This window comes from Amia ocellicauda, chromosome 2 (assembly GCF_036373705.1).
Source record: "Amia ocellicauda isolate fAmiCal2 chromosome 2, fAmiCal2.hap1, whole genome shotgun sequence".
Taxonomy (NCBI): domain Eukaryota; kingdom Metazoa; phylum Chordata; class Actinopteri; order Amiiformes; family Amiidae; genus Amia; species Amia ocellicauda.
The window spans coordinates 61,157,394-61,181,499 of NC_089851.1; the positions used below are offsets into that span (position 1 = coordinate 61,157,394).

At 42.2% G+C, this 24,106-nt stretch overlaps 1 protein-coding gene across 2 annotated transcripts; it reads left to right on the plus strand.

Moving 5' to 3' along the window:
- The first annotated feature begins 893 nt into the window (after positions 1-893).
- Positions 894-22,093, plus strand: ncapg2 (non-SMC condensin II complex, subunit G2). 2 transcript variants are annotated; one of them, XM_066687981.1, is made up of 28 exons: positions 894-1,003; positions 1,421-1,514; positions 1,892-2,083; positions 2,603-2,717; positions 3,063-3,220; positions 4,003-4,137; positions 4,249-4,343; positions 5,443-5,512; positions 5,661-5,747; positions 6,083-6,175; positions 6,577-6,702; positions 6,990-7,169; positions 7,573-7,725; positions 7,821-8,043; positions 8,442-8,545; positions 9,034-9,207; positions 9,288-9,358; positions 9,490-9,643; positions 9,847-10,020; positions 11,366-11,482; positions 12,140-12,280; positions 12,843-12,942; positions 14,738-14,928; positions 15,621-15,764; positions 17,657-17,760; positions 19,456-19,556; positions 19,934-20,039; positions 20,913-22,093. In XM_066687981.1, exons 2-28 carry the CDS (start codon positions 1,437-1,439, stop codon positions 20,962-20,964), a joined length of 3,438 nt encoding a protein of 1,145 aa, XP_066544078.1. In that variant the 5' UTR covers positions 894-1,003; positions 1,421-1,436; the 3' UTR covers positions 20,965-22,093. The 2 variants fall into 2 exon arrangements, with proteins under 2 accessions (XP_066544078.1, XP_066544086.1); XM_066687989.1 differs by having other exon boundaries at positions 19,937-20,039.
- Positions 22,094-24,106: the final 2,013 nt, after the last annotated feature.

Sequence of the window (24,106 nt, forward strand, 5' to 3'; positions counted from 1 at the left end):
AATGCTAAAGTAAAAACAATGACCTCATTAATGCAGTGACATAGCAATTACAATACATGAATAGAGGGGAAAGAAATAAAATTACACTACATTTACCAAACAAGGACAAGTTTAAACAGAGATCACATGGCTTACTTTGAGACTCGATTGCACTCGGCTATTAACATTATAAAGCGAGAAGGCATTGCACAGAAAATGATGTTTAGTTGAATCTTTAGTTTTAATCGCCAGATCTTGGCATTTCTATTTTTAGGCATTGCAGAAATGCTTGTATAACTAACAATTCCTTGCCTTGCTTTAAAAAGTAACGTTTGTACTCGTATTTAAAATGTAAAGTTATTCTACCGCTTTTTGCAATCAGTGTTGCATTTTCCACAGTCTGCTTGTCAATATAATGCTGCTGCTGATGCATTTATTTCGGAGTTTGTGGCACTGCTGCACAGGGCCCTGTAAATATTACTGCTGTGGAAAGAGCGCCCTCTGGCGTCACAAGTAATAACTACTGCCAAGAAGTGACTCATTTTAGTTGTGTCGATTGGTTAAATGTTAGAATCAGCGCTTATACAATTTAAAATGATAACACAAACCATTTCCAGATCTGTTCACATGAACTAACAGGACTAGGTTATTAAGTTCTTTCCTTTCTTGATTTAGTTTCAGTAAAATGTAATGGCAACCCAATCACTTTCACCACTGACACATACATGTTGGAGGGAGAGCGCATTACTACTTCGTAACATGTTTGGTTGGTAACAAGGCCAAAGCGTCACATTCCTGTGCCGAGAACTCACGTCTCCTGCAGCTGGATCACGTAACGGCCGCGCACTTGCGTCCGAGAATCGGGCCTGCGTGCTTACGTACACAAGGATCTCGGGGACGCGCACGTCGCTGCCGTAAGGACGTCAGTTCAATTTTGCGCGGGTTTCTGTGAACAGTTTAGTGGGTCCGGAGAACTGGAATAAAAATAATAATAAATACTAACAATTTGAAAATAGCTGTTCTGGTAAGAAATATGTAGACTTTTAACTAAGCTCTGTTATGTAGGCTGTTGGATAATGTTACTGTGTGTTATTTACAAGCGGGCATATTGTACTGCTGACGGTATTATCAGGCTGAATGGCGCTTGAGAGAACCACAACACGGGCAGCCTCCTCCCAGTCAGAGACAAGCCGGGCAAACGGTCCTTTCTGTCTGATTATTTTAAAACGGTTAACACGGACTCGACCCATGTTGTAAACCCAGATCACACGCTGTGTCGTTGAGCCGCCCGGATACAGGAACTGTTTCTGAACAGCTGAATGAAGAGCATCTGCTGATACATCAACACAACACGTTCTTGACAAGTCGTCCTCTGATCAATACGTGCATACTGAGCGATCCTAACCCTTTGTTTTTCTTCCCCGCTTTCGTCCATGATCAGTCATCTGAGAGTGGAGATGGCAAAGCGAGAAGCCTTCTTGCAGGCTGTCTGCAGGGACAAGGCGCCGGACTTCCTCAACTTCATTCAACGGCATGTAAGTGCACACGTTTAATTATGCATTTATTTTCTTAACAGCGAAATGCATTGCATCGCATGTGGACAACTCACAGTTCGGGTTTTCACACGCAAGTCCACCACAGATTTGATGGAATCGTTACTTTAATAATCGACAGGGGGCCCTTTTTCAATGGGTTATATAGTTATTCACTTTTTAATATTGGTTATAAACGTAAAAGAAGTAAAAAAAAAAAAAAAAAAAAGACAAATGTATATACATAAAAATGTGTAGAAGTGCAGTAAAATAATAGATTTTATATTTACCCAATATAATCAGCCTGGTGTTAAATGAAATCTCCAACATCCATTGAATGGTAGCTGGATTGACATTGGGAAACATTGCTGTTACTGCAGAAGGACTCCACAGACCCCTTTGACCTGGTCGAGCTGCTGCAGGAGCTGCCGGAGAAGCAGAAAGAGCAGCTGTGGGAGAAGCTGGCCAGGCTCTTGACTGACACGCTGCAGGGCTTTCCCATGGAGAAGTGGAGCCGAGGGCTGGACGAGGACAGTGGGGATGAGATGGAAGCCGAGGTCCCTCCAGCTCTCGTAAGGACAGCAGGGTCTAACGCATCCTTCAGAACATCTTCTGTGCTTTGTCTTTCTTTTGTCTTCCTTCCTTATGTTTGTTATTTTTTCTTTTTCCTTTCTTGCCTTTTTTCATTTATTTTCTTTCTATATTTGTCTTTATTACCAAGCATTGAGAGTGAGTGATAAAGCTCTTGTTGCTGTTGTGTTTTGTGTTGTTTTGTGTAAGCTTGGCAGACTGTAGCCCCCCATCAGCTCTATCTCTCTACAACTCAGTTCCTGCAGTCCAGTATCATTAACCATTTTCTGCTTTGGTCAGATGTCTTGATTCATTATTTAGCTTTGAACACCTCGCCCATCACATTAAAAAGGAGGATGCTAAGCTGGTTGTTTTTGCTGAAAATGAGTAACACTACTGCACTTATTGTGTGTTTTGTTAAATTAAGATTTGTGTAGTTTGAGAAAACAAGAAAAGGGCTTGAGGGAAAACTGGTTTGAAAGCTCTGTCTTTTTTGTTTGTTTGTTGGTTTGCCTACCTAGATGGAAACCATGTCTATTATTGATGGAGTGACTTTAGTTGCTACTGCCTCCATAGCCGTAGTACAAGAAGATGTGATCTACGACGGCCTGCTGGAATGTGCCCATGTATTAAATAGTAAGTGAGTTTAAATTATCTGTCCTTGATTTAGCGTAGAAGCCAGCAGGGAATCCCACTTTATCTGTCTAATCTGTGGGCTTTGCTACACCTTGCTAGGAGAGAGTCTGTGTGCGTGTTCACTCTTAAGGGAAGGTCGTGACTCGCCAGCATGAACTTTTCTGCCCTCGGCTCTTTGTGCCTGACACGCTCACACTGCTGAGAATAGTATGTTTTTGTGTGCAGCTGTAGGGTTGTATGTGTAATATGATATTGGTGTAATATAGAAGTGCATAAAAGTCATAGTGCTTGAGGATCTTCTCTCACAGTATTGTCCTGCTGTCTCCGTGACTCCTCTCTCCTCAGTTGTTGTCGGTGCTCTGCCTTCCTCTGAAGCCATGGTGAAAATCTCAATCCAGCGGTTCTGCGAGAGCTGGTGGGAGAAGGGCCTGCCGGGCAGAGAGAATCTTGGGAAAACTGCCTTCCTCATGCTTCTGGAGAGAAACCTTTTACTGAGAAGCTCGGTAATGGACAGTGCCAATCTTGTCTGTCTGTCCATCCCCATCCCGTACCCCCTCTCCCTTTGTAGGCTTGATTGCAGACACCTCTGTTGTTGGTATGTTTGTGTCGTGCTGGTGTTTTTCTGTGCGTGTGATGTGTGACAATACTCGGATTGCTCTGATATAATAATAATTCCACACATCAAATTTCAATGGTTTGCTGTAGCCATTACTAATAGTGTAAAAACAATATCAGTGTGGGCAATATCGTGACTGCATGGCTAAAAAAAAAAAATACAATCTATATGGAATCTATGGTTTTGTCCATTTACTTTAAACAGCTTCCTCAGTGCAGCACTGCCAAAAGCCAATAACTTTTGTTCATTACCACTGCTTTGAGCTTACGAAGGAGAACATTCCTCATGAAGCACAAGAATGGGCTTCTAAAGAAGTTGGGGATATTCTTGCTTATCTTTTGTCTTATCAGTGCTCCAAAAGATATCAATTCCACTCCGGTGCTGTAATAAGTGCTTTGCTTTGTAATGGGTGTAATTACATGACTCCATTTTACAGGTACTCTTAAAGATGATAAAGGCGCTAGAACTTAAGAACAGAACACAATTAAATTAGAGTTCTGCCCAATTAAACCAGCAGTTGGAGCACAAAGACTAGGGGCAAGGCCACAGTCTGGTATGCTTTACAGTGCCACCATACTTTGGGATCTGGTTGTATGCTCTCCCTGAAATAATTTTGTTCGCCTCTGTGTATCTAACCACTTTTTTCTAAATTGAATTGTATTACTTTAGGTAGCTGACATGAAACGTTTGTGGAATCTCCACGCAGTCCTTCTGACCTTCGACTTTGAGTCTGAAGCCAGTGAAGAAGTGAAAGACCTGCTCTTGCAATGTTTTCTGAGCGTGCAGCACATTAAACGCGAAGAGGTACGCAGGCACGGGCTCCTCTGTGCATTTCTGGGGTCTCTGGTGACGTCTTTTTGATTTTCTCTAGGCTGGTACTCTCTACTCACGGCTTGTTTCTCTCATTGCTCACAGGGAAGGAGGTTTCTGATTTCCCTCTTCAGCTGGAATGTGAACTTTATCAAGATGATTCATGGAACCATTAAAAACCAGATTCAGTTTTTCCCCAAGTAAGTTAATGGATGGGTGTATGTGTGTGTTGTAAACAATTCATTACCCCCTCCTCATACACACACACATACACCCATCCATTAAAATCGCTTTGAACTCAAATGGACATTGCATTTATCAATGAGGAAATGCAAACTTGTGGTTTAAAACGAAGGCTCAAAAGATTTAACTGTATTCAGATGTTTGGTAACCATGCCAGTATAGCTAAAGGAGAGTAGTCCAAGAGCCTGCGGTGACAAACAGATATCAGATACCTTGGTCAAAAGTTCACTGGGCTGATAGCAATTGCAATGCAGTGATACAGCAGTGAATTAAGTACATTATGACTTTATCCTGTATCAGCAATACGTGCAGTTGGCCACTTTGGTTTTGGTTGTTTTACATTTTGTTGGCTAGAACTATTCATTTAGTTCAAGATATTCATATTCACTATAATGCACAGCAGAGGCATGTGTGCTCAGAAACACTGTTCTGTAAGACTTGGATTGTCAACTTTGTGTTATTATTGTGGTTTTTGTAGTGTAAATATAGTAAATTGACCCTTCAACTTGTTATAACGGGGCTCGAGCGTGTATATATGCATTTTATGCACATTGCCAAGCACCTACATTCAGTGACAAAGCACCCCCATAGCACCATCTATGACAAATTTCTGAGGCCTTCCCTGGCTGATAGGATTTTTCAGTAACTTTGCTTTTGTATTCAGTTTCACTCAACCCCATCTTCTCTCAATCAAAGCAGTCGAAGTACTAATTCTAACACCAGGTCACAAGCCACCCAAGATGTCCTCTCTTGCCCTGAAACTGAATCCCAGCTGAGGCCTGGACTAAATCAAACTTTGCCCTCCCTGTAATCCACAAATTAGAGACAGGTACACTATTGCCTATTGATTTACAACTAGTAGAAAGTGTTTTCGTCCAAAAAATGAAACCACAGCTGTGTTCGTTTAGGTCGCTTTTTCCGCTTTGGTCTAGCCCCAAATTTGATCAATACAAACCACTGCAAACTAATTACATCCCCCAGCTCCATCCACATGCTTATGCTGCCTCTTTGCACCGATTTCAAATTTGTTTTTCCTCTTCCTTTTTTTTCTTTTAGGTTCATAATGGAACATGTGGGGGAAATGTACTTCAGAGCATGGAAAAAAGCGACGGGGCCCTTCTTAGAGGTAGCGGAGCAAGCTTGTTTGAAGGCTTGATCTTAAACAGCATTCCCCAAACACTGTATTGTACAATTGCGAGTCAGGTCACGAATGAGAAGGTATCTGTCTGACTTATCTGCTTTCTGATGCTTTTCTTTTCTCCCTCTATCTGAAGGAAATTGAAACAGGCTGCCTCCAGGATTACATGCACCATGGGGTTCATTTGCACAGGAGCTCTCCTGTTCATGCAAAAGTGCGACAGGTAATATGGCTTTCCCCCCCACTGTTGGCAAAGGTTATGTAAAGCTGACACTTGTAAGTTAGTAGTCTCTTCTTGCTTGTTTTACGAGTACAAATGATGAAAGGCTCTCTAAAATCCACAGCCTACTTTTGACACTGACAAAGACTGACACTGGAGCGCGGAACAGGGAAATGTTCTGTTCTGGTTTACCAATTGAGGAGGTTGATGGTCCATGTAGAGGTTGATTTTCCCAATCCCTAGGCCACACAGAGGATTCGAATAAAGTCTGCCGTGTATCTCTGAGTGCACGTTAAGGTGCTGCTTGGCATTTAACAGGTCTGTTCTTGACTTGGCAGATCCTGAGCTACTTTCACAATCAGAAGCTGCGCCAGGGAGTGGACGAGATGCTTTTCAGACTGTACCAGCCCATCCTGTGGAGAGCACTGAAGGTGCGCACACGTATTCCAGCCGCTATTCGAAAACACAGGACTTGTGGTGTTTTGAACCATAACCTGGAAATGTTAGATTTTATTTTTCTCTAATACACCAAGTAACTAATCCCACCCCAATCAATTTTCTTAACATTTCACAGCTGTGTTAATTTCAGCGGATTGTGTTGAAATCGAAACATGCAGCTACAGACTCTAATCATTCATTTATAAACTAGAATTTAGATGTGGAGAGTGAGAAAAACCTGTTGGACAGTTTTAAATCCATTTACCTAATTTTACTATATATTGTCCTTTTATGATTTGCTTTATTTCAAGTATGTGTAATGTCTATGTCAGGATGACCACACACAAGCTGCTCGATTCCTCTTCATTTGCCTTCCTCTGTTTTCTCGCTTCAGGCCAGGAACTCGGAAGTGCGGGCGAATGCTGCTTTGCTGTTCACCGAAGCGTTCCCCATTCAGGATCCCAGCTTTAACAATGAAGCCATGGACAGCGCCATCCAGAAGCAGTTTGAAGTGCTCTTTGTGAGTCATTTACCTTTGCTTTGGGATTGCAGTTCTCAGCAAGCTCTGGGAATCTGACCGTTGCATTAGGGCTGTAAGGAAACTCTGATCTTCACCAGGAAATGGAGTAATTCTCATTGCAGTGGGAGAACTGCATTGTTCTGCCACTGTCTTCCCATTGATAATGTACCTTAGGAATGCTTTAACATGTTTGAATTATTATTTTCGGCTGTGTATGTTCTGTGTGGTGCATTTTCAGTCACGTATGGTGATTCTTGAAAGAAAGTAACCTGGTCTGTGTCGCTCAGTCTCTCCTGGAAGACCCTCAGCCCCTGGTGCGATCGACTGGGATTCTCGGCGTTTGCAGAATAACGTCCAAGTACTGGGAGATGATCCCTCCTGCCATCCTGACAGACTTCCTCAAGAAAATGGTGATCGACCTGGCGGCTGACGTGAGCTGTGCTGACGTTCGCTGTGCAGTCTTCAAGGTGGGACTCATTCCTCTCAGGGGTGTCTGATTTTTATTCCTTTCCCCTTGGCAACTTGGCAACTTTAATTAAGCTACAGTCAGGAATTAAATAGCCCATGTGTCATCGTAATAAATGAGTGCTGATAAATCCCCACTTTTGCTTGGGTGTTAAGATTCTCTAAATGCTGATGTGATTTTCTAGTGAGAAAGGATACTAGTTACAGCTAAACATACCCAGCCATGATACCAATAAAAGGCCAAGTTTTTTTTTTTTTTTTTACCATCCAACTCGTCCTCTGTATAGGTTTAGGGAGGGTCAGCTGGGATGCCTATGGAGTTGTGCATCACATGACAAAGTGTAAATGAAATGGCTGTGTTTGACCTCTTCCTGGGTTTGCCTTCTGTTTCTGGTGCGTCTACAGTGCATGACTTTGGTTGTGGACAACAAGCTGAGCCACCCTTTGCTGGAGCAGCTGCTTCCCCTGCTGAAGAACAGCCTCCATGACAACTCGGAGAAAGTACGCGTGGCCGTGGTGGAGCTGCTGCTGAAGATTAAAGCTGTCCGAGCCGCCAAGGTAAGACTATTGTTGTTCAGTTCGTCCGTCTGTTTGTCTGTCTGTTTTGTGAACCTTGTGTGGGCACTGAGGACTGTGGGGTTTACATTCTGCAGTTTTGGAAAGTGTGTACCATGGAGCACCTCCTGGCAAGGCTGGAGACGGACTCCCACTCTGTTGCGCGACGGCTTGTCAACCTCCTCTTCAACTCCTTCTTCCCCGTCAACCAATCAGAAGAGGTCTGGTGTGAACGATGTGTTGCCCTAATTCAGATGAACCCAACAGCAGCACGGCGCTTTTACCAGTATGCCCACGAGCACACGGCTCCGACCAATATAGGTGAGCTTACCAAATCTTAGCAGCTTGTCAAATTCCCATCACTGAGCATATAGTTTGAGAAGTGCAAGTGTGTCAACAGATCAGAAAATAGACACACAGACATTTTTTTTTAAATTTTTTTGCTTCAAGAAGTCAATCAAATACTGCTGTGTGAGTGTTGTTTCACCGTAATGTGGTGAAACGTCTGCAGTGACACTTGTTTTTTTTTCTGCAGTAATCACTCAAGGTGTACAGCTCCAGAGCACACACAATCAAACGCATGGATGCCTCATCTTCATGCTAATGATTTTTTTATATATAAATATATGGGATCTTGCCAAGTTTACCTCACCATATCGTTATGTTCCTCTATATCACATGGTTGCAGTCGTCTGAGTTGCTTTTCCTCTCACTTTCAGCCAAACTGATGCTCATGATCCGGAGATGTCTCAACGCCTGCATTCAGCAAGCTGGGAAGGAAGAGCAAGACGAGACTGAATCTAGCAACAAGGAGAATTCGAGTGTGAGTCGAGTCCACAGCCATCATGCGTTGGGGTCGTTATCGCACGGGGCCCGCTGCCTAGAATCATTATTAAAACACCTTACGCATTCCTCAGGGTGGATTAGTGAAGGGAAAAAAGAACTGCTGCCAGAGATGCCATATGTCTTGCATACCCCCCAGTAAATTTGAGGAAAAGACATGCTGTTTAAGCATTTATACGTTTTTATATGCCTGGGACACAGCAGAAGGTTGCTATTGAGTGGTGAGCCCTGGACCTGGCCTGAGCGACTTTGCCATGTGTGTGCTGGCTTTGCCCATCTCTGTGACATGCCGGAGTTACCATCACAGCCAGCTGTAATGTTGTCTGGATTAGAATACAATACTTCCAAGCGTATAAAACTTCCCAGGTTTCGTTTTGTTTATTAAAATAAGCAAGTTATGCATGTTCCCTTGTGAAATAAAACACTTTAACGTGTCAGGTATTTATGTATTCATGTTGCTTTTCCCAGATCTTGGACGACGTTCTCTCCATCACTGACACTGCGACGATGGCCAGTTTACTGGAGGTCATCGTGATCCTCTGGCGCAGCATCCGCAGGTCCCTGGAGTTAAACGAAGAGGCCCTCCAGTACACCACAAGCAAGTTCGCCTCCATCCTGCCCGAGTATTTCCGTGTCTTTAAGGTAAGATCGGTCGCCTTGTTTTAGTGCTTTATTTCTTTATTGATTTAAAATACAACAGAAAAACAAGTGCATCTTTGCAGGAGGAACGCTGCACGGTGCCCTTGATGCTCATCGCATCCTTCATGCCCGCGGCCGCTGTTCCCACTTTCAGGCGAGTTTCGTTCTTAAATTCCCATGCCCTCATCCGTTTCACTCGATTCGGGAAGCCCTTGTGCGGTTCTTCATTGTTTTCATTCCCCTCTATCAGCCAGTTTGAAGCTCGCCTCTGTTTTTCCCCCACAGCTGCGGTGTCCTGTCGAAATTGCGCAACCTGGAGAAAGGCGCCGTCGAGTCGCAGTACGGCACACTCATCGACTGTCTGTGTCGCTGGGGGCAGGCGGGACACGTGGTGGAGGTTGTGACTGACTGGCTTACGGATGCTTTGCCACAGAAAAAGGTTTGATGTCTGTTATCTTGTAAAGTGAAGCTGTGGTTCTGATTGTGGTTCTCATTGCTGTGCTTTTTGTGGCGGTTGTTGTGATTGGTTGGTTGGTGGTTGTTGTGGTTATCGTTATTTTTGTTTGATTATATGTTTACTCATTTCTTTTTGCATTTATTTTGGCCTTTTCTCTTTATGGTTAATGTTCTTCCTCCAAACAGAGCAGGGCGGACTCGGAGCGCAGAGTTCGCATCCTCGAGACAGCCGAGGCCAAACCAGAGCTCGCCCTAGACTACGTCGAGTACATGCTCACTTGCACGATGAACCGGGAGTTCCTGCTGAGTGTGCATCAGAAGAAATTAGTCCAGCTCCTGAAGGCCCTTGGGGCTTTGAAGGTCATTTTAATTGATTTAATAATGATTTTGAAGGAATACTATTTCTTTATGTTTATGTTTAGAAATGGCTGTGATCCCATTTGGAATCCCCACTTTTCCTAGTGAGGGAGATGGGTAAGACAGGCACACACAAATGTAAGAAATGTCTTGTATCACATATTTGACTGGAGTGTCCTCTATCAAAGCCAAAGCTGAACACATCTGTAGAAGATTATATAATTGTGTTGAATAAAAAAGTCATGTTATCAACATAACTTTAACATAAGCTCAACAGTGATGTTATCAACAAGTGCCAGATAGTTGACTTTACAGTAATTACAATAATTTACAATAATTCAAACACTTTCACTGCCTTTAGCCAGTTGAAATTAAGAGGACCTGGGTTCACACACCCAATGTGTATATCAGCCATACTTATGTTAAAATAAATATCATAAAAATGGGACTGCAAGTCAGCCTAGGAAGTTTTATATGCTGGGAACTATTGAATCCCAGACCGTCCACTGCTCACTGATTTGACTAGTTCTCTGTCAGAGAGTTGTTTGCCACTTTGGAGCAAATGAGAAAATGTGATGGAGCTGCTGAAAGAAGAATGAGTCCAGCTATTAGACGGTGGGTTGGCAAAAAAAAGTAAAACCCAGGCTTAATTAAATGCCACCTGCAGGGAATCTGTCATGTTTATGGGAACCTACTGACTGTAACGCTTGTGATCTGAAAAGCCTGAGCAGAAAGTCTGCGTATTATTCCTGCAGTAGTCAGTGTTTATGTAGAGGTTTGTTACACCAGTCATGATGCACAGTGTGCATTTGATGGCATCAGTGTTTTCCTGCATGTTGTATTGTTCTTTTAAGATGGACTTTTGAAAGAATCCTGAAGAGAATATATGGTCACCCCAGTCTTAAATATGTATATGGCACTGCTGGGCAGAACAGGGAATGTCCAGACCCGTTCAGACTGTTCTTTTTCTCACTCGGGTGTTTCTGTCTGTGTTGCAGTGGGAGAGGAATGTAGTAACTCTTCATTCATACTACCTCACAATATGGCTCAGAGGTGGAACCTCAAGAGAATTATGTGGTATTTTCCAGATCATTTCCTCTGGTATAACTGTATTTAAAGCTTCACTTATTCTCCTGGAGGATTATTGGAGAATTTTAAAAACCCACACTAGCCCAGCTGTTTCCACAAACTTTGTTCTGTGTTCACTTTATTGCAGTGTTGCCACAACGTTATTTCTATGTTCAGTTTATTACAATATTGCCACAAAGGGGCTTTGGTGAAATGTCCTGCTAGAATTTGTTTAATTATTTAAAAATGCAGTTCTTTTATGTTTATTTTTTCCCTCCAGGTAGTGTTCTACGCGTACATCAGTTCGTCTGAGATGGGGCCCTGTCAGATTGACAAGGAAACCGCAATGAGAGCCTACAGTCTTCATGGGCGCCTGAGTATCCACCTCCAGCACAAAGTGTGTAGGCCTTTGGGCTCTTTTTTTTTTTAATGCCGAAAATAAGGGCTTCCACAGTGCATTGTTCTTGAATTGCATTCGGTTATGTTCCTGATGCAAGTGTAAGCAAAATGTTTTCACAATTCTTGAGGGATCGAAGCCCACTGCCTCACCATTCTGATGCTCTCACGGTATCTTGAGAGTGATGATTGGTGATGAGCTCCTGTAAGCTCCTTTTGTGCTTTTGGTCCCTTTTTGTGGGTTGATCTCACCCAGCCGTTTCATTGTGCATTGAACATCAAAAAATTTGGCTGTGTAGCTCATTCCAGACACCCACCATTCCCTGTGTAAAGACGTGCCAGCCATTTCCTGCCTTGGATCAACTTTCTCTTCATTTCCACGCGAGTTCCCAGGTCCTTGTTTCCGTGGTAATCCTGAAGAACACTAACATAATGTTTGAAAAAAGATAGTGTGGCGATGCGAACAATATGCCCAGACATTCATGTGGATATCAGGAGACTGGAATCAACCTGTTGTTTGGCAGTGTGAACTCGTGGTTGCTATATTGTGAAGCTGTGAATTTACACGGGGTGTTACTGCATTTGTCAGCTGGTGTTTTTTTTTTTTTTTTTTTTTTTTTTATGAAAGCATTCTTGAATCTGTATTTACCTGTTTCAGTATTTGGATGACCGCAGCTACCTCCAGGTGTTGGAGAAATCCGCAGCCTGGGTGGCAGAAAAAATTCTGCCTTTTCTGGTGGTCCCCAGTGAAGACACGGTCTCCGATCAGCAACTGACAACGACCAAGCAAGTGGTTGAAGTGAGTGTGTCTTCACTGTGTATACACTATTGTTGGCTGTCCTCTGAAGCTGCCATGGCCTGTGCTTTCTGTTGTGTCCGCAACTCTGTTGGATAGTAAGGGCCCAAACGTTACACTGTGGAATATTTTAAAATGTGACTTCAACTTTTTCTGCTTGTTTGTAACAGAAATGTACATATTCAAAGCCCAGTGGAGGGGTACACACTTTCATGGGTGCATATGTGTATGTTTGTAAATGTGTGGGTGTGTAAGTTCTGTTTTCATTTATATAATCACCTATTAGATTAACTATGATGTTATAACCTGGTTATGTTATAGGTTATAACCTATAATACTGTTCTGTTACGAATACACTTACATTGAGGACAAAGAAGATTGCATGGGGTACTATTTACACAATAAGTCACTGAATATTTAGCTAATAGGATAAGAGAGTTTTGCTGCCTCTGATAGCTGTGACACATGTAAAATCTGACAGTGTTCAGTTTGTTGCTGGCAGTGTTCAATGTGTTCCGTTCTCATGCACACTCTAATTCCCAGTTCACGTTCTGCTCTGCAACAGGACCGCCTGACCGTTCTGAGGGACGTGGTTATGGTTGGCCTTGCGGATGCAGACTTCAAGGGCCAAGCTCTGCACTTCTGCATAGCTGTGCTGCACGCTGGTAAGCTTTGGGTGCTTGCCTATAAATTCACACACACATTATTATTAATTATTTTTCCATGCATATATTTTATAGGGCTAAATTGAAACAAAACTTTAACCTGCCCATAAAGTACAAATCTCTACCCTATTTTGGTTAATTTATTATTAGAATCCTAAACTACTATTTATAAGCATCTAAATACAATTGGGTACAAGTTGAAAGTTTTTATTTGGCTTAGCCCATAGTACTAAGTCGAAGGGGTCAAATACTTATTTACCCCCTTAACATGCAAATCAATTTATAACTTTTTTGAAATGCGTTTTTCTGGATTTTTTTGTTGTTATTCTGTCTCTCACTGTTAAAATACACCTACCATTAAAATTATAGACTGATCATTTCTTTGTCAGTGGGCAAACGTACAAAATCAGCAGGGGATTAAATACTTTTTCCCCCCTCACTGTGTGTGTGTGTGTGTGTGTGTATATATATATATATATTTCACATACATACATATACACATGATTTACTGTCACATAACAATAACACAAGTAATAGTAATCACGCAACACGTGCTGTAAAATGGTACAGATTCAGTTATATTTACCACAGCCGGGTTTATAGTGGCGCATTTAACATCTGCTAGACAGGGACATTTCTCCTCTGACTGTCGCGTTTCGATTCTGCTTACTGGTACAGCACGTGTTAATACTAAATAGTTTTATTATTATTATTATTATTATTATTAATAATAATAGTAATAAAAAAACTGTTGTACCACTTCACCATCTCATGAAACTTTCTGCATCTGTTTGCATTGCTTTCCAATTTATTAAAATGCAAACAAACTATTATTCTTTAATTTTATACATATTATATCCGTCTAAATTAGCGGGGGTGGGGGTGCGATAGTGTGTATTGTCGTGGGTGCTGCTTGCAGATTGATTTCAGCCCGGCGACGACAGCGGGGTGGACCGTGTGTGCTTGTGCATTAAAGTGTTTCTTGGTTGTGTTGGTTATTGTGTGTCACTTCACTCTCCTCATGTCTGTCTGTGTTTCTAATGCACATTTCTTGCCGCATCTGACACGTGTGGAAGAACTGGGAAGAACGCAAACCGTCCTAATGACGAAAAATACTGCTGTAAAGAGTGCGATTTGCGACACCACGATATAAACGATAGAGCATAATATGAAGTTTTTCTATCGTCAAAAGATATATATCATCATATCGCACAGCCCTAGTGACCCTGGATAAGGGTGTCTGCTGAGAAATTGAATAATAATAATAATAGAGGTGACTTGTGTGATTTTACAAGAAGTAACACAAAATGAAAGCAGGTTCAATTTAGTTCAAGGGTAGGTGGAACATTAGATTGTTTTCACATTTTTTAAGCCGCAGTGTCCAGTCAATGCAACACAGATCCACAGTACTTTTCCTCCTGAATGAGCAAAAGCTGGGGTTGGGGCCAAGAACCTGAGAAAACTGTAACATCTAGGTTCACAAACCATTTATTAGGTGGTAACAAACGAATGGGAATCCAAAGTGGCGTCCTCATGTTCTGAAACAATCAAGATCTAGTTTTGACCAGTCCTGCTGTCATTGTGTTTGTTTGACGACTATGAACGCCTGCTGGATGAACCCTGTTGTTGCTGTTCACATCTGTGTTGGATCTGACAAAAAAAAGCAAAGGTCGAGAGGCTTGTGTTGGCGAGATTTCATTTCTGGGATCATACCGGTGTTTGTGGATGTGGTGACTTTCGAGTCCTCATATCTGTCGCCCCCTGTCCGATCCACTCTCTGTGTATTTGTTCCCAGAGAAGGGCTACATGTGTGTGCCGTCTCTGCTGTCTCTGCTAAAGGAGGTGGCCGAGGACTGCCTGGCCCAGAGCGCTCGCAGCCAGAGCGAGGAGCTGTCCGTTCTCCTGAGCGTCGTTGCCAACGTCTTCCAGAAGATCCTGGAAGCTGCAGCGCGTAGACTGCAGAAACAGCGAGAGGAGGGGCTGCAGGTGAGAATAGCTCTGAAAATGTGTTATTACAATGATGATGATTAGTAGTAGTAGTAGTAGTAGGAATTCTTTTTTTTCCCGCAAAAGCGCTTGTCCATAGTTACATATTTTATGCAAGGAACATTTTAAGTATTACAAAAGTGCAGTAATAAAATCAGTTCAAAACACAATAAGCACATAACCTAGTACAATTAGGTAATTGGTGCAGACCTACCTACAGATAGGTCAGCTATGTCCTAAAGGGAGTGGAGGACATAGGAGCAGTCGCAGTAAAACAATAGAAGTGTCAACGATACATAAGTACACCGCAATATCAAGAGTGACAAGAGAAAACAAACAATGTTCTGTATTATTTATTTATGCACTTATTTTCTGAAGTTGGTAAAGGATTTTCTAACCAGTGTTTATTAGTTACTGTAAATTACGGCCTGTCTTCTCACTCACAATGGTTACAAAAAGCCCCCATAAATTATAACTGCAAAGTGTAATTTACTAAATTCAAACTGCTGGACTTGAGTCATGAGTAAATCATTTGCCAGCTTCGTGCAATCAGGCCTTAGGAGCATGTGTGGAGTATTTATTCAGTATATCCTCAATACCCTTGACTTCCAATGGCATTTGTTTTTGTTTGTGTATTATGAGAAGGTTGTGGGAGCTTCCCTTTGTATTTTTTTTTCTCTCCCTTTTTGAAGTTGTGCCACTCCAGCCACATGGTCCTGGGGGAGTTCCTCAATGTCATCCAGGACTGGCAGTCGGCAGACGCCTCTGTTGCACCAGCTGTCTTCTCCACCATCGTGGCTGCCCTGGTAGTGGAGTTAAGCCATGTTTTGCAGAAGGTGAGCCACTATCAATTGATTTTAGTTCAGTGATGAGCTCATTATGATTTAAGCATCTTTCCCTGTTATTCTAGTGCGGAGGGGGCAGGGGGCAGGGGGCATACCTCCGAGCGCCTGACCCAGAAAGCCCCAACAGTGTGACCAACCCGCTCTTCCAAAACATAGAGCTCTCCCCCGACGCAGGCCTGTTTGAATGCTCTACTACATCTAGGGCAGTGAGGTCGCTGGCCTTCAGATCTCCTTGTCACTGTAATCTGTGTGGTTGTGCAGAAATAAACGCAGTGAAGCAGATGTATGTTTTGCAGATTACTTCTGATTGGCTAAAACCTACAGCCCCAACCTATTGAGTTTTTTTTTTTTTCTTTCTCCCCTTATCAACAGCACTGGCACACAGACGATAAAGTGCAATTAATTTGCGATAATTCCTGTCGTCTAGAAGCCACACTGACTTCTTTCCCCAGAGTGCAGGACCTGTCATTGGTCTAGCTGTTTTCAAAGCTCATCCAAGAAGCCCTGACTCAGCGGTTGCAAATCAGGCATAGTAAATGGAAGTCTGATAAAACCACACAGCAGGCTCTGTCCCTCTGGTTAGCCTCCGAGTTGTTTTCATCTTGAACTGGAACCAAAAGACATGCTTTATCCACTGTATGTATTTATGAGAGTGCATTGCCTAGAGTGGATGTGTGTTTTAACTGGGGTGACATCTAACAAGACAAAACTAAATATTTATTTAGCTTTATTTTATTCACTTACCTTTAACAACAAGAGCAAGTGATGTCATCAACAAGCACCAGATAGTTGACTTGAAGTTTTGTATGTTGTGATTAAGACGCACATCAGAGCATAGTTATATTAATTCAAACACTTTCACTGGGATTTATTCCAGTGCTTTAATCAATGCACTTCATCACATTGCATACCACTTTCAACTGATTCCCCAATAAGTTTGGTTTAAAACGGATGCAGATGACCTACTCTGGCAGTGACAAGGACAGCTGATTGTATATCATGCATGTTTTATTTGATATGCAGATTTCCTACTTTTTCTTGGTTTGCGTTTGAGTTTTTGTTTTTCCTTGGTTTCCCTCCTCTCACTCCATGAAGAGCTTAAAAATGGAAATGGACAGTATCCACAAAGCTGTCAATATGCATTTAACTTCTCTGCTGAAGCAAATATATTTTTGATGGGGACTGCGAATGGAAGCTTTTTCTTTCTACTTTAAATCACATTTCAAATGTCTTAGCAGTTTTAGCCAGCAGTGTCTATATATAGGCAAGTTATTGGGGTTAAGCTTTGCAGCTATGAGAGGGTGCTGCTCTGATAGCACTCGTGCACTGCTCGACCTGTTGACTTAACATCTATACCCTATTGTGCATCACCCCGAGTTAAGATTGCTTCCAATGGTTGTTCAGCCAGATCTGAGTGCAGTGAAGCCTATATACTGGCAGTGCACCTTTTAAAGGACTTGTCAGCCGCCTCCATCTCTGCAAAATTGGTAATTGGTAACACATCGGCAATTCTGAATCAGATTGGAGATTCAGAATTTTACATACAATAAAAAAATCATACCACATTAGTCACATATTACCCACATCTTTAAGCATGTACAAGTAGGTCCCATCGATTGTCTTTGCGTTTTCTTTTATTGGCATGTGACAGTGCCCTAGACAGGTTGCCTTTCTTATATATATACATATTTCCAATGTGTGAACCTTCCTTAGGCCCCATGACCTTCCTCATGTTCCTGTTGTAGTGTGCTTGGCTCAGAGCCACCTCTGGACTTTAGGGTATCGGTTGGTTGCATTTACACAAAGCTGTTTGACTACATAATGACTCGTATGGACTCATAAAGGAGTGTGCCGAACTGATTTCCAGTTTGCTTCTTTGGCAGGTTTCATCCGTGGAGGAGCTAGAACCACCAGAGAGTGTAAATGATCTTCCTCCACTTTCAAGCGCTTTACTGACTGTTATTCTCCGATCTCCTGGTTTGATCAGGTACAGAAATTATTTTTATATATATACAGTGAGGGAAAAAAGTATTTGATCCCCTGCTGATTTTGTACGTTTGCCCACTGACAAAGAAATGATCAGTCTATAATTTTAATGGTAGGTGTATTTTAACAGTGAGAGACAGAATAACAACAAAAAAATCCACAAAAACGCATTTCAAAAAAGTTATAACTTGATTTGCATGTTAATGAGGGAAATAAGTATTTGATCCCCTATCAATGTGCAAGATTTCTGGCTCCCAGGTGTCTTTTATACAGGTAACGAGCTGAGATTAGGAGCACTCTCTTAAAGGGAGAGCTTCTAATCTCAGCTCGTTACCTGTATAAAAGACACCTGTCCACAGAACCAATCAATCAATCAGATTCCAAACTCTCCACCATGGCCAAGAGCAGAGCTGTCCAAGGATGTCAGGGACAAGATTGTAGACCTACACAAGGCTGGAATGGGCTACAAGACCATCGCCAAGCAGCTTGGTGAGAAGGTGACAACAGTTGGTGCGATTATTCGCAAATGGAAGAAACACAAAATAACTGTCAGTCTCCCTCGGTCTGGGGCTTCATGCAAGATCTCACCTTGTGGAGTTTCAATGATCATGAGAACGGTGAGGAATCAGCCCAGAACTACACGGGAGGATCTTGTTAATGATCTCAAGGCAGCTGGGACCATAGTCACCAAGAAAACAATTGGTAACACACTACGCCGTGAAGAACTGAAATCCTGCAGCGCCCGCAAGGCCCCCCTGCTCAAGAAAGCACATGTACAGGCCCGTCTGAAGTTTGCCAATGAACATCTGAATGAATCAGAGGAGAACTGGGTGAAAGTGTTGTGGTCAGATGAGACCAAAATCAAGCTCTTTGGCATCAACTCAACTCGCCGTGTTTGGAGGAGGAGGAATAACCCCAAGAACACCATCCCCACCGTCAAACATGGAGGTGGAAACATTATGCTTTGGGGGTGTTTTTCTGCTAAGGGGACAGGACAACTGCACCGCATGAAAGGGACGATGGACGGGGCCATGTACCGTCAAATCTTGGGTGAGAACCTCCTTCCCTCAGCCAGGGCATTGAAAATGGGTCGTGGATGGGTATTCCAGCATGACAATGACCCAAAACACACAGCCAAGGCAACAAAGGAGTGGCTCAAGAAGAAGCACATTAAGGTCCTGGAGTGGCCTAGCCAGTCTCCAGACCTTAATCCCATAGAAAATCTGTGGAGGGAGCTGAAGGTTCGAGTTGCCAAACTTCAGCCTCGAAACCTTAATGACTTGGAGAGGATCTGCAAAGAGGAGTGGGACAAAATCCCTCCTGAGATGTGTGCAAACCTAGTGGCCAACTACAAGAAACGTCTGACCTCTGTGATTGCCAACAAGGGTTTTGCCACCAAGTACTAAGTCGAAGGGGTCAAATATTTATTTCCCTCATTAACATGCAAATCAATTTATAACTTTTTTGAAATGCATTTTTCTGGATTTTTTTGTTGTTATTCTGTCTCTCACTGTTAAAATACACCTACCATTAAAATTATAGACTGATCATTTATTTGTCAGTGGGCAAACGTACAAAATCAGCAGGGGATCAAATACTTTTTTCCCCCCACTGTGTGTGTATGTATATATATATATATATAATTTTTTTTTTTTTTAACGCACAATTTCTCTAACTTTTTAACTTTATTGTTCAGGTCCTTAATGAGGGAAATAAACGAGTCAGTGGAATCGGAAGCTATAGATGGAGTGACAGGGCTGACCGCAGTCTTGTACATTTTAGCCGTGGTCATTCAGAGTGAGTGACTGGATTTCCCATATCGACGAATACAAAAAACTAGAATAACCATTTGAGGACTATTTTGAATCCCCTTGCTTTTCTTTGCAATAGAATGTGCACAATGCTGACAAAGCCTAATGCAATCCCGAGCCTTTATGGCATCGGCTTTGTTTTAATATTCTCCTTTGTTTCTTTCAGTACTTTATAAATATATCAATCATGTTTTAGCACATGACTAATTAGTTTGATATAATACCTGGCTAAAGTCCTCAACACAGAAAAAAATAAGGGGATTTTAAAGGGGGGATTTTAAAATGTGAACTGCATTGTTAATCCGATAAGGGTAAACAAATGGCAAGCTTGGTCTCATTTTGTTTTTGTTGAATCTTATCCAGCAGCTAAATCGGACCAATCACATTTCAAGGACACGGCCATCTGCATTCAGAGGCAGCTGCATAAATATTACGGAGTCACAGCGGAAGACAGCAGAAACATCGAGAGGTAATCTGCTCAGGAACAACAGCGGCCTACAGCCCTGTACTCTACTGGCTGTCCTAGTCCAACTCTGATCCTTTGCCTAGTCCAGTTTCTCACCCTTTCTTTCACAGTAGTACCCCTCCTTCCATAGAGGCTATTCCTGCTGCTGGAGAGCCAAACTGTTGCAGGTTCTGTAGGCCTCTCCGTATCACCGGTCCCTCAATGGACAGTTCTGCCTCATCAAGCCCGATCACTGTGTTAGTGAACTTATGAATGGGAACAGGACACCTGGACCATGCCCCCCACAAGTGCACTCAACCTTTGGGTTTTGTGCCCCTGTCCTGCGTGGCTGTAGTGTGTTCAGAGGCATCGCTGATGTGACCTTTCTCACGGATTGGTTGTCCCGCTCCTGCCAGTTCCTCTGGTTGAGCAAAGCAGAGGAGTCTGATGGGCTTGAGTCCCCACTAAGTGGCTACATTCCCAATAGCTGCTTGGGTTTGCAGGCCGCAGCCAACCACTGAGAGCTGACCAATGCCTTAAGAGCAGCACTCTGTTCATTATTCATCCCTTCCGCTTAGGTAAATGCTCGGCACTTAAGGCTGCTCTGACAGCACGGCTCTTTGCTCTGGTGAAGTATATTATACTTTTCAGGGGTTGTTTCTGACTGATATAGACTATCACACTGTAGTTTAAACCTCTATATTCTTGTTTTATTTCCCATCAAGTGGACTGATTCCTTAACTCTGGAATTTCCTTTTCAATGTAACAGCTCTCAAGAGATTTGGCTGAGAAAATTAGAATTTGAGGCACATTCATCTGTAAACCTCTTTATTACCACTGGATAGTTTGTAGTAAAAAGCACACAAACATACAGACTAATACATCATCTCTTTACAGAACCATTTATGAGTCTTCTGTCAAGATTGTCAAGGAGATTTTGCTGGTGTGATGTGGGAATTGTGCTTCCCCAGCGAATCTGAAGATCTGCAAGCAAGACAAACGACTGTAAAGCCTAATGTTTCTGTTCTGCTGACAGGACCCTTGTCATGGTTTTGTTTGTTATTGTTAAAAATGTTTGGAAAAAGGACAGATACTTTATTATATCTCTAATTTTTCTTAACTGTAAATAAAACCCACCATTGTATTTTTCCATTATATGCCCATGGTTTTTCACATCACAAGGACTATGTTCAGGAAATTGAGATCGTAGCAGGGTGTCAGTGTTGCTCAACACAACTCTTTTCACACACACACACACACACACACACACACACACACACACACACACACACACACACACACACACACACCTCTGGGCACACAGTTTATTTCTAACGTAATGTGAAGCTCTGAGGGGCATCCTTTGCTTTTATTCTGTGACATGTTTTAATACCCAAGCAACAGTGGTCTCCGAAGTAGACACTGAAAATTAATTCTTCAGCAGGCTAAAGTCAAATGATCTGTGGCCGATTCAGTGAAAATTATTTTCCTCTTCTGTACTTATTCTGAAATATTACTGTTAAGAGCTGTATGTGCGTTGTTCTATATACTAACATGTATAATATAGTAATACATTAAGGCAGTAGTTCTGTGGAAAATTATTACCTTGTCTTGTATATGCGTCTAAGCTATAGAACCCAGAACTACAAGGGCAATGCTTTGCTTTAATTACAGTAAGAATGGGCTTTGTTTAGCATTGCTCTTCCTGCCTAATGCAGGCTCCGCAAGAGTTGTGTTTTTTAATGTGCGATTGGGAGATGCAGTCCCACGTCTGCAGATATAAAAATTTAAAGATTGGTATCTTGGGTGGCAAGTAGAGGTTTATTCCTTGCTCTTTCATAAAACATGGCAATATTACAGGCTCAAATGTCACCAGCAAACAGTCCTCTAGTTTGTATCTATCATTTGTATTAGACCTTAAATCCATACACGTGTTTTATTTTCTATTGCAATTTGCACCAAATCCTGTATGAAGATAGAACTGAGTGCAAGTTGCATAACGTTTGGTTCCTCTTTGAAATAATCTATCCCATAACGTCTAAAGCTTGATGCACAATAAACTATATTCCTAAAAAAAATATTGTAATTATTCCTGAAAGGAAATGTTTTGCATGCCAGAGATTTTGAAACTGCTAGTACTGTAGTGCAATTACAAGAGATTCAGTGCATATATGTGGGTGTGCAAATATACATGTACAATGTAGTTTTGCTAAGGTGAATATGGTAATGTAATAGATTTGTTTTTAATTATTTGAGAGTATTAAACTGTTTATGGCAGTTAAAACGACACTGTTCTCTGGAAAGCGTGCCCTATCATAGTCAGCGATCATATTGCACAACACTGATTTACATTGAGAGCATGCAGGCTCCGCTGGGACTGTGGTTCCCTAGCATTCTGGCCTGTTGCATATTCAGCAATCAGTGGCGTCTGTCAAATGTGCTGTGCTTTCCGGGCCTGGCCTTGCTCCACTGCTCCCCTTTTTACTGCAGGGCCTTCCATTAGCGTTCCCTCTCCTGCCATGGCTCCCTAATCAATGAGACCAAAGAGCTCATGTTTGAGCTCATGAAGTGGACTTAAAAAAAAAACTTGTTCCCTTTCTGTCATCTGTACCAGGCCCCTGCCAAGAAGACCTAGGCTTGTAAGACCTAGGCTGTGGTACTGAACTGCTTCAAGGTTTAGAATTCACTCTGTAACCAGCTTTTATTTTATTTTTTTACCTTCTAAAAGCCTATGCTGGAAGTGTCTCAAGCACCCTTCTTGGAGACGGATGTCAATATTATTAAGCCATTGTGACCTCTTTCACATGGCAGAACCAAAGCAGTAAGTGATTAATAATCCTTTAAAGACATGCAGAAAGCTATTCCATTATTTATTTTCATCCTTTTTTTTTAAATTAATAATCCTTAATACTGTGCATCAAATGAGAAAAGCAGAGAACCTATCACAGCCAATTTGAAAGTGAGGGAGAAATGAAATCCAGGACACAACCAGCTCCTTATTTTGCCCCTTCTGAAAGCATACGCCATGAGTGTCTGTTGGCGATGGTTTTTGAAGTGAATACCTCGGTCCCCTTTGAATCCGATTGTGTGAGAGTTGCACAACGAATGTTTGGTGCTTCTTCTCTCTCACTGTGAACCTGTCTATATGTGCAGTATCGGCACAAATCCCCTTGTTTTTTGTGCTGCGATCGTGGATGTTGATGTTACTGCGATGGGTCAAGTGCTGATGGATACGTCGCTCTTTGCCTCTCACAGGAGAGAGGCACCATATTTTTATTTTTTATATAACCTTTTCTGTAGTTTTACATCTATATTATTATGGGAGTCACCCCAGCTCCTTAAACCTGTCTCTGATTTAAAGGATTGTTTTTTGTATTCCTGCCTTCTGCCTTTTTTTTATCTTCCCTCGTTTGCACATTCCCCTGCCTTTGATCATTTCTTCCGAGCAGTGTAATTTCCGCAGCTTGGAAGGAAACATGCCACATATTTTTGTAGCTGGCAGCACATTACAGTACAGGATATCTAAATTTGTTTTGATCAATTTCTCAACCTATATGGAAAACTGCGACTGATGCCTCGGATTGGCACCTGCTCGAAGCGACGCTGCAGAATGATCTCCGTTGCTTTGAAAACATTTAATTCTCTAGTTCAAAATGTGTTTGCATTTCCTAATATAATAGTCTTTCAATGCTGGGTTTACGTGGAAGAAAAATATAATCCATTACTGTGGCGTCTCCTCTGTCCCCAACTTCAATCTCTTCTTAATAGGTTCGTGATTGAGGTGGAGCACCAAGCCATAAGGTGAGGAAAGAAGACATACATAAACAAACCAGTCTCCCTGTACATTATGAATTGGAGAGCTCTGGACCAGGATGTGCAATCGGTGTGAAAGATGGATAGTGGGTGGAAGGTGTTTTCAGTGGTAAAATGTCATTAATGTGCAATGTTTGGATTGTTGCTGGATGTAGACAAACTGATGTGAGCTGTAGCTGCTCATTAATTGTCATCCTTTAAAAGCCAACTGGAGACCAAGTTGGTTACTAGAAACTGGCCCTGCTAGCCAACTTGTCTTTGCCCTTCATATCCCTTTC